Source organism: Scomber scombrus, chromosome 21 (genome assembly GCF_963691925.1).
Source record: "Scomber scombrus chromosome 21, fScoSco1.1, whole genome shotgun sequence".
In the NCBI taxonomy this organism is placed as follows: Eukaryota; Metazoa; Chordata; class Actinopteri; order Scombriformes; family Scombridae; genus Scomber; species Scomber scombrus.
This window is the reverse complement of record NC_084990.1, coordinates 13,091,665-13,105,534: the sequence shown is the minus strand read 5'-3', so window position 1 is coordinate 13,105,534 and position 13,870 is coordinate 13,091,665. Positions and strand designations below refer to the sequence as shown.

The following is a 13,870-nucleotide window of genomic DNA, read 5'->3' as shown; positions in this document are numbered from 1 at the left end:
AAACAGATAGAAACAAACTACTCATCTATTTCTTACAACCTTTGCTCTTGTGTTTTTTTGGTTTTGGAAAGACTAACAGACACCACCTTCAAACCTGAAACTCTTTAAATGAGTATCACTTTAATTAGAGCTCCATTCACACCATTTGGACATGAGTTGACAGCCTGACAGCTAAGTTACGATTGGTAAGGTACAGTTGGACAATCACTATTAAGGGGAGGGGGTTTAGTGAATGGTCATTTCAGGCCAGTCTTATTTTTGACTGCCCCTTTGGTGCTTGTTTAGCTGGAAAAAAGTGAAGTTGTTGACATGAACAGAAGTGAAAGAAACAAGCACAAGCGCAGAAGTGTTAAAAGTCAGTGGGGGCGGGGGCACAGATGGTGATCTATCAAAAATGACTCACAGTCTCAGCGGATGGATGGCTTATTGGTGTTGTCCTTATATTTTTGGCAATGGACAACTTAGTAGAGAGCCAGTAAGTAAATGTAAAATACTGGAAAAAATCTGCAGGAAAATAACATCACAGTAGTCTTAATTTATGTGCAATGCCCATCAAGCCTGATTCAATTTTCAAAATGTTTTTTAGTCTTAAAGGTAGTCAGCAGAAATCAGCGGTCCGCATTCATTCTGCGCAATTTGGGGGGCAGGTTGTCCTCTGGCCGACCCCCTACAAAGGGGATCTGGACTGGTGTTGGGGTTGGAGCAGAGATGGTGCTAATGGCTTCTGGCAGTTTGTGTTTCTCCAGCTCACTCTCCTCAATATCTCCATCCAAAGACAACAGCTGGACCTGCTCTTCCGGCTGTCCTTGCCTAACAACCGGGATGGAGCTGGACCTCAGCCTCTGAATGCTAAGTGGCAGGTCTCCTGTGCTGGACGCCTTCCCCCCAGGCAAGGCTGCTCCTGTCTTCAGCCCCCTCCACAGGTGCTCCTCCCTGGTGGAGCTCATGCGTTGGAGTTTGCTGGGCCGCCTGGAGGTTTGATCCTCGACGTGGTCTGCACAGTCAGCTGACAGAAGCCTTTCCCTTCGGCCTCCGTGGCCACTGTTACCCAGCAGGGGGGATGTGGGTGTGGCTGCAACAGGCAGAGAGTTGGGTGACGTCAGAGAGGACTTCTCCTCCTGCTCTTTCACACTGTAGGGAGGCGTCGGGACCTCAAAGGTGTTGTGAAACTGGGAGTAGTCAACTCTGAAGAAGCCATCCTCCAGTGACATGACGGGAAGGAAACGATGGGCCCACAGGACTTCATCTTCAGTGTAAGATGTCCGGGCCTGGCATGTCATACCTATAATGGAGAGTAAAGACGTTAGTATTGAGCAATATTTCAAACACAGACAAGAAAAAGACAAAAAGGAGATGAATAAAAGGGTTATGCTAGCACGAAGACAATTGTAGAAAGTGGCTGATTACATAAAAATGTACAGGCAGCCAGACAGGGAACTGAAATGAAAAGTGGAGAATCGCTTCAGGCAAGAGAGACAGCAATATGAAAAAACATATGACAGAGATGAAGAAGCACTTGTGCTATTGCATATTTAAAGACCATGAAATGAAATATTCTTTTGAATATTTTATTTTAGAATAGTGAGAAACGCTCTATGCAACAGGCAAAATAACAATGAATCAAAACATAAGGGGAAGTAAAGCTTTTTCAAAGTTATTAGTAAAAAAAAAAGTTTAAAAAAAAAAGATATTCAAAAATAATCATTTGCTCTAACCAGTGGTCTCCACGATGCCTTCTAGGATGACGACAATCTCAAACTGTTCATTCATGAGTGAGCGCTGTGACAGATCGAAGAACGGGCTGTTAGTGTTGATCTCATGGCAGATGGTCAGGGGCGACACTAAGAAGAGCTGGTCCGCTCCTGTACCAAAACCCACATCTAGCTCACACTGGTCCAGAGGCAGGAACTCACCTTCTGGGGTCTGCCGAGACTGTAGACACACACATGATCAGGACATATTGCATTTTAACTTACAACCACATAGGATAAATAATTATTTTTCAGCTTTATCCTCAGCAGTTAGGTCAGAGCACAAGAGTTATGTCATCTTGAACACATTTTTTAAAAGAACATCACATAATACCCATAATATTAATTCTGAATGTTTAATGCTTTATTTACTAAATGTATAGTATACAAATATTTTACTTAGAATAAATTCACTTTTTAAAAGTCTTGTTCCAATTAGACTGCTTAAATTATGAAGACAAAACTCAAGATGAAAAATTGTAAACTTAACAACCTCTGTCCACAAACTTTGGTGTGTGGATTTAAGGGTTAACTCCTAACCCTAACCCAAATCTAGATTAAGTATGGTAATTTTATTCACATGACTTGCATTTTAAGATCAGAATTTAACAAACTGAAACTGAGCAGATTGAACATTGTGAACAGGAAAGATTCACAATTGTTCAAGTGAACATTGACACATTTTTCTTGCTGTAATTATTCCTCCTGTTCACACTGACCATTAAGAGATCTCATTATAATGCACAAAATGTATTCACCAGCTAATTTGAAGCCAGTATGAGGCTTCAGCCACTCAAATTAGTCAAATCAAGTCATTATCTCTCTGTCTTTTTAGTTATTGTAAATATTATAATTCATAGCCACACAGATACTGTACCTACCTCTCTAATATCTCTGACCACTGATAAGACCCCAATATTATTGCTTTGTTTTTTATGGAACAGTCTGTTATAAATAAAAAACACAACAGAGAAAGCCCTACTGGCATCTGACAAAAATAATGAACAAAGCAGGTGTTCCCGATTCATGGCAGGGATGAATAATATCAAAAAGAGAGCTATTGGAATCCCTCCAAATTCCAAGGCACTGCTCTGTTGTCATACAAAACAATGTAAAGGCCATTATCCACATGGCTACAGGGTTTTTATGACCCTGAGGATGGCTGATGTGCAGTCTGCTAGGCCACTTTGCCTGCCAGGATAGTTTTTATGATATCTCTGTTGGATAATATGTGTGACTTTGTAGGATATCTTTCATCCAAAACCCCTACAGCTATGGTACTGTATACAGGATATGTGCATGCATTTTTTCGCAGGTGTAACCCTGATGGGTTTGTAACTGACGCAGTGTTAAGGGTGCCATGAAATAGCTTTGAGAAAGTAATTTTCTTCTGTGATTTGACTTGGTTCCACATGAAATGGGATGTTGAGGTAGGACTTTAAGTGGGGAGGGACTTGATTTAATAGCTCAAAAGCAGGTGGGACGAAGTCTTCAAAAGTGGAAGTGATCACAGCTGTTGAGGATTGTTTTTATCATCCCCGCTTAAAGGAGGAAGGGGGGATGATGCTTGACATGTTTTTATCCCCTTGTCTCAGGCTATACTCATGTTTTTGCAAAATGACAGCACTTAAATACACACCCCTGAGCCTTGTTAGAACTGCTGGTGCTAGTCTGCTTTGAAAGACCTACATGTTTTACAAAATGTGAGGGGGTGGCTAAATCCCCCCCAGAAAATGTACAGAGACATATTGAATGGATGTATTTTTCTCTGAGAGCTGGATCAGTCAACATAAAATCTTGACTCTTAAAAAAAAAAAAGAAACACATTAAAATACCACTACCGCTGAATTTTCACATATATTTGACATAAAGTGATACTATGCAGAAGCAACAATACCTACAATACAATGCAGTAAAATACAATTATATCTTTCATATTGTTCTCTGTGCACTGACTGGCAGTTAAAGGTGAGAAGGTTGTAAAAAAAACAGTGGTCTCCCAATTCTCTGACATCTCTGCCAGAGATGCTATGGGTGCTTGGTAACGTTTTATTGTTGGAGATGCTCTGAGGTTATCTTTTACTCTGTGCACACCTCCTCATTGCCAGCACATTAAAGTACTTAAAAACTCTGTGGTGGCCTGTCCTCCAAGATAAGTATAATTAGATTATAGAGAAGTGGTTGCTCTTGAGAAACCAAGCTCAATCAAATAAAGTACTCTTCTAGCTGTTAAATTAAAGCATGGAATAGGGAAAAGACTCAACGAAGTGGGTGAAAAATTAAATGTGAAACCTCTTCTCATTTCAGTGGCAAGGCTCATATACTCCAGTAGATATGTCAAAAATGAACGATTCAAAAGCAAAAGGTGTTTGTTTCCCCAAGAAAATGTTCCCAGTGGCTTTCATGCATCCTGAAGACAGCAAATTGGTTTTTGGGGAGGCTCCCCAAGGCCTGTGAAAATCCTGATACAACCCAAATTAATTCTGCAGTCAACATGAGTGAATAAAAAGCACAAAAAATGTAGATGAAGTCCTCTTTTCAAACAGATAACATTCAGCATACCTAAACTAAGTCACATTCTGCTATGGCGCAGATCAAATAGCTCTCCCTGTCGCCTCATGTTAACTTGTATGCAGAGTATTTCCCTGGCCCTTTGAGTGAGGAGCCACTTGGTCCACAGATGGCAAACAGACTGTCATTTGTATTCACTGTGACGTTGAGGACAGAAGGGTGTGACATTTCACAGGAAGACGTCTGTGCCCACAGATCCCTGACTGGCTTTGGCGAGGGAAAGTGTCACCAATCATGCTGTATTAGTGATGGGTGCTCCCTGAATATTCGGACAGGGAGCCAGTGTCGCATGTCAACTAAAGTATAAAACTCTGCTAGCATGACAGAACAAAGCGGGAACTCCTGAACCCCTGAAAGGAAAAGAAACATGAAGAGAAGGGAAAAAGCTGCGTAAGAAACACATGCCTCTCCCTTAACCTGCTGTAGGTATTTCCTATAGTAAAAGATATAAACCTTCCACCATCACTGTCTGTATTACAGTTGCAGAAATGGTTCAAAATTTTGGGAAATATGCTTATTCACACTTCAGACTGAAAGCTTAAAAAAAAGAATAGATCTAAGTGTGCAGAAATCTCTTTCATCAAGTTTAGACTCATTTATGCTTCCAGCACCTTATTAAGACTTACAAGGCGTGGTCATCATGCATTATCCCATTTGAATCTATCAATGTATAGGTTAGCTTTGAGTCGGAAAGCTAAAGCATGTGTGTTACAAGATTAGTGTTTGTGATGTCGGTTAATCACTTCATCTTCTGTTAATCTAACTCTGATGCTGCTGCCAACAGGACCTTCAACAACAGTGTCACAAGATGACATTCCTCTTTGATGACTTGCTTGCAATCTTTCAAGTGCCTGTGACATCCCGTCACACGGAAAATCCATATGGGAGCGACTTTCCAGCTTCAAGAGCTTCATGACACTCTAAAAAGCTTTTGAGGATGTCAGAGTTCCCACTCTTTTCAGGAAATCATTTTCCAGGACATTCTAAATCACACTGTAAATGTGTAAAGTGAGAGCAGCTTAAGCTCATTTATATTCACATAAGATAAGATAACAGGATTGTCTCTACCTTTTCAGTTTTTCGGGGCCATGACCAAAGTTTTCCACTGCATTTTAGATTTAAAAAGCCCCCCTTCACCTACCACGGATTTTAAGGAGTAAACATATTTTTCACCCTGGAGGGATGAACACCATTCTTCCAAAAGATATTCCATCATTTGGTGTTATGATGATGGTGGTGGAGGGCACTGTCTAACACGTTGTTCTAAAATATCCCATTGGTGTTTAATTGGGTTGAGATCTAATGACTGTGAAGGATATAGTATATAATTCACATCCTTTTAAAACTCATCAAACAATTCAGCCCCCTTCAGACATTGCCCTATGGATGGGGGCATTATCATCCTGGAAGAGACCATGGGAGCCATCAGGATAGAAATGTCAAACTATTCATTTAACTACACATTCAAATCACTTATGTTCATTGTTATGTCCTGTGTTCAAATATTAAATATTTGTACAGTATTATACTGGATATATTTGCTTATTGATGCTCCTTAAAGTTGTAATTTCCTTTGGTATTTTGAACTGATGGTTGTGTGCAGTGAAATGCAAAGCAGTGGGGAAATTACTACCCCTATTAAACCTTAATTAACCAGCTTCATGCTTCTGTAGCAACTCTAAGATAAAAAGCATCAGAAACATGCAAAACTTGGGGATTTTGTGACATCTAAATATACATGTAATACATTCTGCAATTGATTGCTCCATATTTATGTATATCTCCACTTCTGGCACTCCTTCCCCCATCTTCTATAAGTGGGAGAAGAAGGTGACATCATTTTTTTAAAACGTCGCATTTATATATTAATTTCATTTATATTCACCAAATCACAATTGTAAATTGTTATTGAGATACTGCAGGCAGGTGTCCCATTTGTCAGCAAAGCTAGCACAAGTCAATGAGATTGGAAACCAATTTCCTGGGAAGTCGTATTAAGCCATTGTTTTGAAAGTGAAGCTTCTGTTTTTCAAATACTGTTTAAAGCTGCATTGACTGACACTATAGTGTTGCGGTAAAATTACACCCCTGCAAAAAGGAAGGAGAAACCGACTTGACACTGAATGGTTTTAACAAGGTGAAAGCTTTGCGTGATGGCTTGCTGTCGCTAAACAGTCAGTGCCACAAGAGGGAAATTAATGGCCTTTGGAAGAGGACCTGATATAGAGGGAGTGCTTAATTTACCGAGCCACCTGAGATTCAGGTTGAGTGAAAGCAGTCCCCGTCCCTGGTGACTCACTTCCTCCTCAGTGACAGTGTCTTTGTGTGTGTGTGTGTGTGTGCGTGTTTGTGTGTGTGTGTGTGTGTGTGTGTGTGTGTGTGTGTGTGTGTGTGTGTATGTGTGAATGAGACACAAAGAAACACAAACAGTGACGATGAAAGTAAGAGAGAAGTGCAAAGTGTGCACATTTGTCTTTGTGTGTTTGTGTGTATCCAGCTGCAACCATGAGCTCTGAGCTGGACATCAAATGTGAGGCTCACACAGACGTCCAAATTGCCGTTCTCAATCTATGGACATTAAACATGGACATTTCTCGGCTTTTGTCTCTTCTTCTTGATGCTCATCCTTCAGACAGTGGCAGATGTGGCGAGTCTTGCTAACATGTCTGCCTGCCTGTCTAGCTAAATGCCTGTCTATCTGCTGCTACTAGCACTTATCACTTATCTCCTGCTGAGGACCAGCCTACTGAGACGAGCTTCTGTCGACATTGACGAGCACCGCCCAGCTGTCACTATCTCCCTCTGTCTCTTTGTGTTTTTGTTCGTAGCTGCTGTTTACTGTTTCTTTGTCTGAACACTCTTCTCCTGCAAGGATGAGGGTGTTTCCTCTGTGCGCTGCTTGCAAACCAAACACGTTTCTCTGCTTTACAATTATATGCTGCCAATGCTGCTGGGGTCAGTGCATTACTGCATTCTACTGGTTTATTAATGAAAGCTTCATTACTATTTATAGAATTCAAGGACATTTGTCTTTTTAAACTGATATTCATTATGTATATAGATAAATGCACAGGGAATCATTTTTCCAATAACATTTGTTTTTACATTTGTGTTAAGCCTAATACAAAATGAATGTAACTTACTGTAACAATAATAGCATCTTATGATAATATCATAATCTAACTCACATTTAAAAGATGGGGTCAACCCTGTCCTTTCGAGTTTGACAATAAAATCTGTAGTCCACAGATATTCTCCTGAGTGGACGCATACATGGTCAACTGAGGACACCAGAGACAAATAGTAGTTTGGTTAATGCAATATTCTGGAGTCAGCCTAGAGGACACATTCTAGACATATAGTAGTACATCAGCATCTATGGGAAGATAGATGTCCGCACAGAGCATACACAGACACCCTCTGATGATGTCATTTCACACACATCCACACCTACTTGTGGACATAGAAAGTATAAATTCAGCTTTAGTCAAGCATTTTTGACCAAATAGATCCTTAAAGTTTAATTTTCTAAAACAAGAGAATACAAAAGATGAAACCAAATATGGAAATAAATTGTGTGTGTGATCTAAATGTTGCTTTCCAGCTCATTTTGTAAAATTGTAAACAAAATAAAACTTCTAATCTGTTAAAAAAAAGGTGAGTCAATTAATCAGTTCATCAGAAAACTAATCTGCAACTATTTTGATAGGCAGTTAATAGTAATCACTTTTGTTGTAGTATACATGCACAAATGTAGCTGTTATATTTTCTAATCATCAATGACTGTAATCTAATATCTTTTGATTTGGGACTGTTGGCTGAACAAAACAAGGATTTTCAATATGCCCACTTGGGCTTGGGGCAGTCGTACTCAGCAGTTTTCTCTACTTTCTAACAGTTTATTCACTAAATTATTCATCCAAACAATTGGCACCTTAATCAATAATTAAAATAATTGTTAGTTGCAGCCCTAGCTGTGCCTATGCATAATAAGTCCTACTGTATACAGTAAATAACATGAATGTTGTTTAAGAATGTGACCAACTTTATTTTTTTTTGCTAAATCCAGAGTATCCAGGTCCCATAAGAATTTACAACCGATGCATATTCCGGACTATCCCTGACTATTGATTGCAGTTGCCATGTCACAGTGCATTTACACAGCTCCATCATTAGGATTTACTGCACCATGCCTCATTTCTCCACTCAGCTTTGTGGGCAACCCATCAGACAGTGACCTTGAGCTGTGTGCTACGTGAAAACAAGCCACAGCATTGTCTCCACAAAGCAGGTGTAGTACCACAAGGGTGATGTACAGTCAATTTACTCTACAACACCCCACAGTACAGTTCGATGCTACAATGACTATAGCTTTATGGCCTCTAAAACATCACTGTCTCTGTTAACATACATTAAAAGACATATTAGAACACTTCATCTCTTCAGCAGCTGTGCTACAGTGGTAAACTGCACACAGCAGACTTCTTTACAGCACATTTCATCCTGCAACTGAATAAAAAGAGGTTTGCTTTTAAAATAAAGTCACATCACTATGTTTGTTTAAGGAGTTTGTCCTTCTGTTCAAGATAAAGAAAACAACTGAAACCTCTTTGGATAAAACTGTTGAGTGCAAATAGGAAATAATAATGTTTTTGTTTGTTTACTTTGTGTCCTTTATGTATTGATGGCACATGAATATAATGCTCCTTAGCAGATGATTAGGAGAGTCCTGGATGTTGTTCCATTGACATGTGAAGAGTTGTGGCTTAAAAGAGAATTTAATTATAATTGCAAAAAATCATCATTTGCCGGCAGCAGAATTCACTGGATCATCATCTAAATCTAATCAACTGATCATTGAAAGAAAGCTATGGATCGTTTGACTAAAAAAAACAGAAACCCAGAGAAATATATGGGTAGCACTTAAAAACACCTACTATACTTTGTTTTGCTGTAATTATATCATCGTCAGGCAGGTTTATTTACTTACCATACTGTACCTTCAGCTATAAAAGACAGACAGAAGTAAAAGACAAGACTGAGTAAAACACAGTGTAGCCAATGTGTCTATTCTGCAACTGTCAGCTACTGCAGCTTGTTCTGCTTCAGTTTGCTATGAATCACAATTCAGTAAGGTGCAAATTTCAGTTCAAACTACTAGTTCTGCTCTATGCCGTTGGTCGTTACCGTACCAAATACAGAATATAATCTAAACAATCACAACAACATCCCCAGCAATATCTGTAATATCGGCACTCGTGCAGACAAATCTGACCTAGGTCAAACATAACTACATGCTTCATGGGTAAATAACCCACTGCTTTCATTCTGTTTGAAATAACAGGGTGAAAACAGTACAGCAAGCGTTGCCGACAGAGTATTAAACCATCTGAAGCCTGTGTGGAAGGAGAAAATTGATGATATTGCACCTCTGCAATGCTGTGTTGATTAATTGCAATTAAGACACCACATTTTTCTTTGCCTTCTGCGGCTATTAATAAAAGCGAAAATGATAATTAAATGACATAAAAATCCCCATAGAGAGGGCTAATAATCATTAATGATAATAAGTTATAGAGTCATGGCTTTATTGTGTCAAACTAAGTGATATTTATATTGCTATGGAATACCAATTCAGTTTTTTTTTTTTTTTTTCTCCTCTTACTTGAATCAAATGAAAAATGAGACTGAGCAGAAATAGTTACATTATATGATATTATCAGCCGGGATAAAGTCAGAGTGCAACACAAAGCATCAAGTATAACCTTATTAATGCACGGTGGTACTGACATACTGGCAGCTTTCTGGTGACTTTCCCTCGAGGGTTCAGAGAGTAAACTGTCACTTGAGATCATCACGCTACTCTGCAGAGACGACAGAAGCACGCCTGACTCTCCCTGTCACAACAAAGCACTGCTGTCCTCAAGATATCTGCAAATGTTTGGATTGGAGAAAAGTAGATTTCATGTATAAGAGAAGCCTGCTACAGCGAGCAAATTAAGGGGACCACACTCTATTGAGTAAAAGTCCTTTTCTGATTAAAGGAATTGTTATGAATTGTGATGTTGAAAATATTTTTTTTCTGTGCCATTACTTCAGCACCTGAAAAAATATGCTGAGACATACTCTCATTGAAAATAATGGTGTGAAACTCCAGCTAGAGGTCATAAAGTCTGCAGAGAATAAAACATATTGTTGAGGGGACTTCTGAAACACATTTTCCAACCAGGTGTGAACTGGAATATGTAGTGATTGACATCGTAGTCTCAGAGTCTTTTCATGTTTTCAACTTTCAAGTTTTATGACACAAAATGCTTTTCTCTTCTCTTTCATCGTAGCCAGCAGCTGCCTCAGCTCAGCTCTCCTTTCATTTTCAGGATTGTTTTTTTCTGCACTGAAACCAGCTTCATACAAATCTAGATCACTGTCAGCTCCCATTGCTTCAGACTAGTGGCATTTTTGTCTTTAGGTAAGCGTGGCCTTAGAAAATACAGTCTTTACCTCATTGTGGCCCACTGAGTATTGGGTCAATTGATCTTTCAGTCAATAAGTGCAGTTTCCCACCTACTGTCCCCTGGGGGGCCCATCCATCTCATCTGGACATTTGAAGCAGAGGCTGAACTTAGATATACAGCGTGTTGAGAGCTGTTTTGCTGACTGAGGGGGGACGGTTTGTGATGACCCTGACTGTTGCAGGCTCTCCTCCCTCCGGGATGAAGAGGGAGGAGAACAAAAACACATGAAAGGCTGTGTGCAACACTGTTAATTGTGAAACCAGCATTGAAATAGTTCCTGCAGGGGGTAAATGTAAATGGTCACTCATTAAAATACATCTTATGTTGGAGCCTCATGTTAAAACCATAGCCTCTCTGCAAATCATTGTGGTCCTCAGGGAATGCAATCAATTCTGGAGATGAATGGAAATTCAATGCATGACTTGGAAAGCACTCATAAAACATAATGAGAGCAATTTCAGAACAAATTAAGTGGCTGTCATTTAGTCTCAGCTCTTGATAATGGCCTTTCAAGAGTTGAGATGCGGGGTGAGGGGCAAATGCTCACTGCACAAAAGTCCCCTCTTTTCTAGTAATTTTTTTTTGGAAATGTATTGTGCTTCTTAGCTATAGAAAGTATAACCTGTAGCCTACCTTGATGAGTTTGCACCTGATCTGAGCGGACACCATATGGCTGTTCCGCAGGTTCCCCACTCTGAACATGAGGCACAACTTCCCGTCCCGCTGGGAAATGACCGCGTCCTGGCTGAACATCAGCGTCTCCGCGCGCTTCTTTGGCTGCGACATCTTGATGAACATGCAACCGATGAGAAAAGCATCCACGATGGACCCGAGTAGGGATTGGAAGAGAAAGAGGATGATACCTTCGGGACACTTCTCCGTGATGTAGCGGTGGCCGTAGCCGATGGTAGCCTCCGTCTCGATGAAAAACAGGAACGCGGAGGGAAAGTTGTACACGTTGGCTACGCACGGAGTGTAGGACGAGTTGTGGCCGCCGTGGCTCAGGTCGCCACGGATGAAAGCTATTACCCACCACATTGAAGCCATGACCAGCCATGCAACTGTGTAAGTGAGGATGAAGATGAGTAGGTTCCAGCGCCACTTGAGATCCACCAGCGTGGTGAACAGATCGGAGATGTATCGGCTTGTCTCCCCACCAAGGTTACCGTGCTGGACATTGCAGCGGCCGTTCTTCTCCACAAACCGCTGCCTCTTTCTCTTCACGGGTGCAGAAAAAGTCATACCCTGATTGGTGTTTACCACCTGGTAGTCCTCGCCAAATTTCCTCCTTATGGCTGACATTGTATCAATCACCTACTTGTGACAAACAGTCAATACTTGCGCCGAATCAGCTCTTTACGCAAGTTTGGTACCCAGTGCCCAAAAACATGCAATAACATTCAGCGCGTGACTCGCATCCTGTGAGTTGGAGATGCGCCTCTCTCATGTAAATTAATCGTAAGTGAGCAGAGATTCTGCGCAATGCATGATCCAGAGTCGATCCTTTACGCAAAGGGGTATCTTGCGAGTGCCAACTTTTTGCTCAGGTCTCATCCATTTGAAAACGGAAAAAAAACACATCCCATAATAATATCTTTAAAACAAAAGCTGCAATCAAATAGCTGGATTCAAAGGTGTGTGTCTGTGTGTATGTATATATGTCCTTGCAGATCACCAGTGAATGAGAACAGCAGGAAAATACAGTGCGCACTTGTGCCAGAGGCAGCACATTCAGGTAGGAGTGACTTCAAATTAAAGACTGTAGAGGGACAGCAGCATGGGGGGTCAATGTGTCTTTCACTGGTAGGGGTGGGGGGGCGATGTGGAGTTACAGTCAGGGAAATGAAACATTGAAATCAGCCACGGGCAATCTTTAAGTCTGTTGTTAAATATATTTTACACATTACTTTGTCATTCGTTTCCTGGTGCCAAGCTTTCTCCTTCTTGAGCAAAACACAGTACTGTAAAATTGGTGATTCTCAATACTTGTGTTTATTAGCGGCTATTTGGTGTCCTCTAGTGTCACTGCGGTGGAAGTAACACTAAAGAAATACCAATCTGAACCACACACTGTTCACTAGAATAATCCTGTTTCTGAGAGATGGTGAAGAAATACAGTACCTCAACAAACTAAGAGTTCAGCTGCTAATAGAACACTTCACACCAAATTCCTATGGGAATATGATCAAATTAAAAGGCTATTAGTTGTTTGTGTCAAAGCTGGACCCAGTTGGAATATGGAATCATTGCTGTAATCATGGCTGAGTGCTGTATCGCTTTATTTTACAGCTCCTTTAATTTATTTGACATTAGTGTAATTTGCAGGTAGCTATAACAGCCCACTTTTAGGACATGTTACAGAAATGTGTAAAAAAAAAAAATCACATGTATTTATAAAGTTAATGAGATGTTTTGCACTTTGCTTGAGGCTCTTGATTCTTGATAGGAGAAGATGTTAAGTCAACTGCAGGAAAGAAAAATCAAGTTTTAACTTTTAAAAGTTGCCAATATTAAATATCAAATGAAAAATCCGTATGAAACAGAGAAGCTCTCAGGGATCATTATGAAAGCAATAAGAATTAAAGCCGCAAGCGGCGATGGCGGGCCTTCGCTCACCCATGCCACCGCGGGGCCTGAGGCATGGCGGGGCTGTGGCGTGAAGCAGAAAGTGAGAAAAAACCTGAAAGGAGGCCAAAAATGCAATGTTTCGTTCATCCAGTAGGGGGCAGTCACAGGTAGTTACACATATGGTCTGGTGTGGTCTGGTGTGTTCAGGGCGGCCACTCATCAGTCATGTGAAGTTTGGAGTGAATTGGACAAAGCATGAAGGAGTTATGAGAGGTTGATGGTTCATCCACCAGGGGGCAGTAGAGTGTAACAAAACACAAGCGGTTGCGTTCAAGGTGGGACAGTGATTACACATGTGAAGTTTTGTGGAAATCACACAATGATGATGTAAAATATGGCACTTCCTGTTTCCACTAGGGGGCGACACGAGTGAGATCGCCTATGAGCGAATGGAGACGTTGAGGT

The 13,870-nt window shown here is 40.6% G+C and overlaps 1 protein-coding gene across 1 annotated transcript; it reads right to left on the bottom strand.

Annotated features, from left to right (window-relative positions):
* Positions 1–608: 608 nt before the first annotated feature.
* On the bottom strand, positions 609–12,139 carry LOC134002962 (G protein-activated inward rectifier potassium channel 1-like). The gene is made up of 3 exons (XM_062442034.1): positions 11,471–12,139; positions 1,716–1,932; positions 609–1,282 (listed from the first exon to the last, which is right to left on the bottom strand). The coding sequence occupies exons 1-3, from the start codon at positions 12,137–12,139 to the stop codon at positions 609–611; spliced, it is 1,560 nt and encodes a 519-aa protein (XP_062298018.1).
* Positions 12,140–13,870: the final 1,731 nt, after the last annotated feature.

Coding starts and splice junctions, on each gene's coding strand:
- LOC134002962 (XM_062442034.1), bottom strand. CDS start 12,139: ATGTCAGCCATAAGGAGGAAATTTGGCGAGGACTACCAGGTGGTAAAC. Junction 1,933..11,470: donor TCAGGTGCAAACTCATCAAG/GTAGGCTACAGG, acceptor GTGTGTCTACAG/TCTCGGCAGACCCCAGAAGG. Junction 1,283..1,715: donor AGGCATCGTGGAGACCACTG/GTTAGAGCAAAT, acceptor TCTCCATTATAG/GTATGACATGCCAGGCCCGG.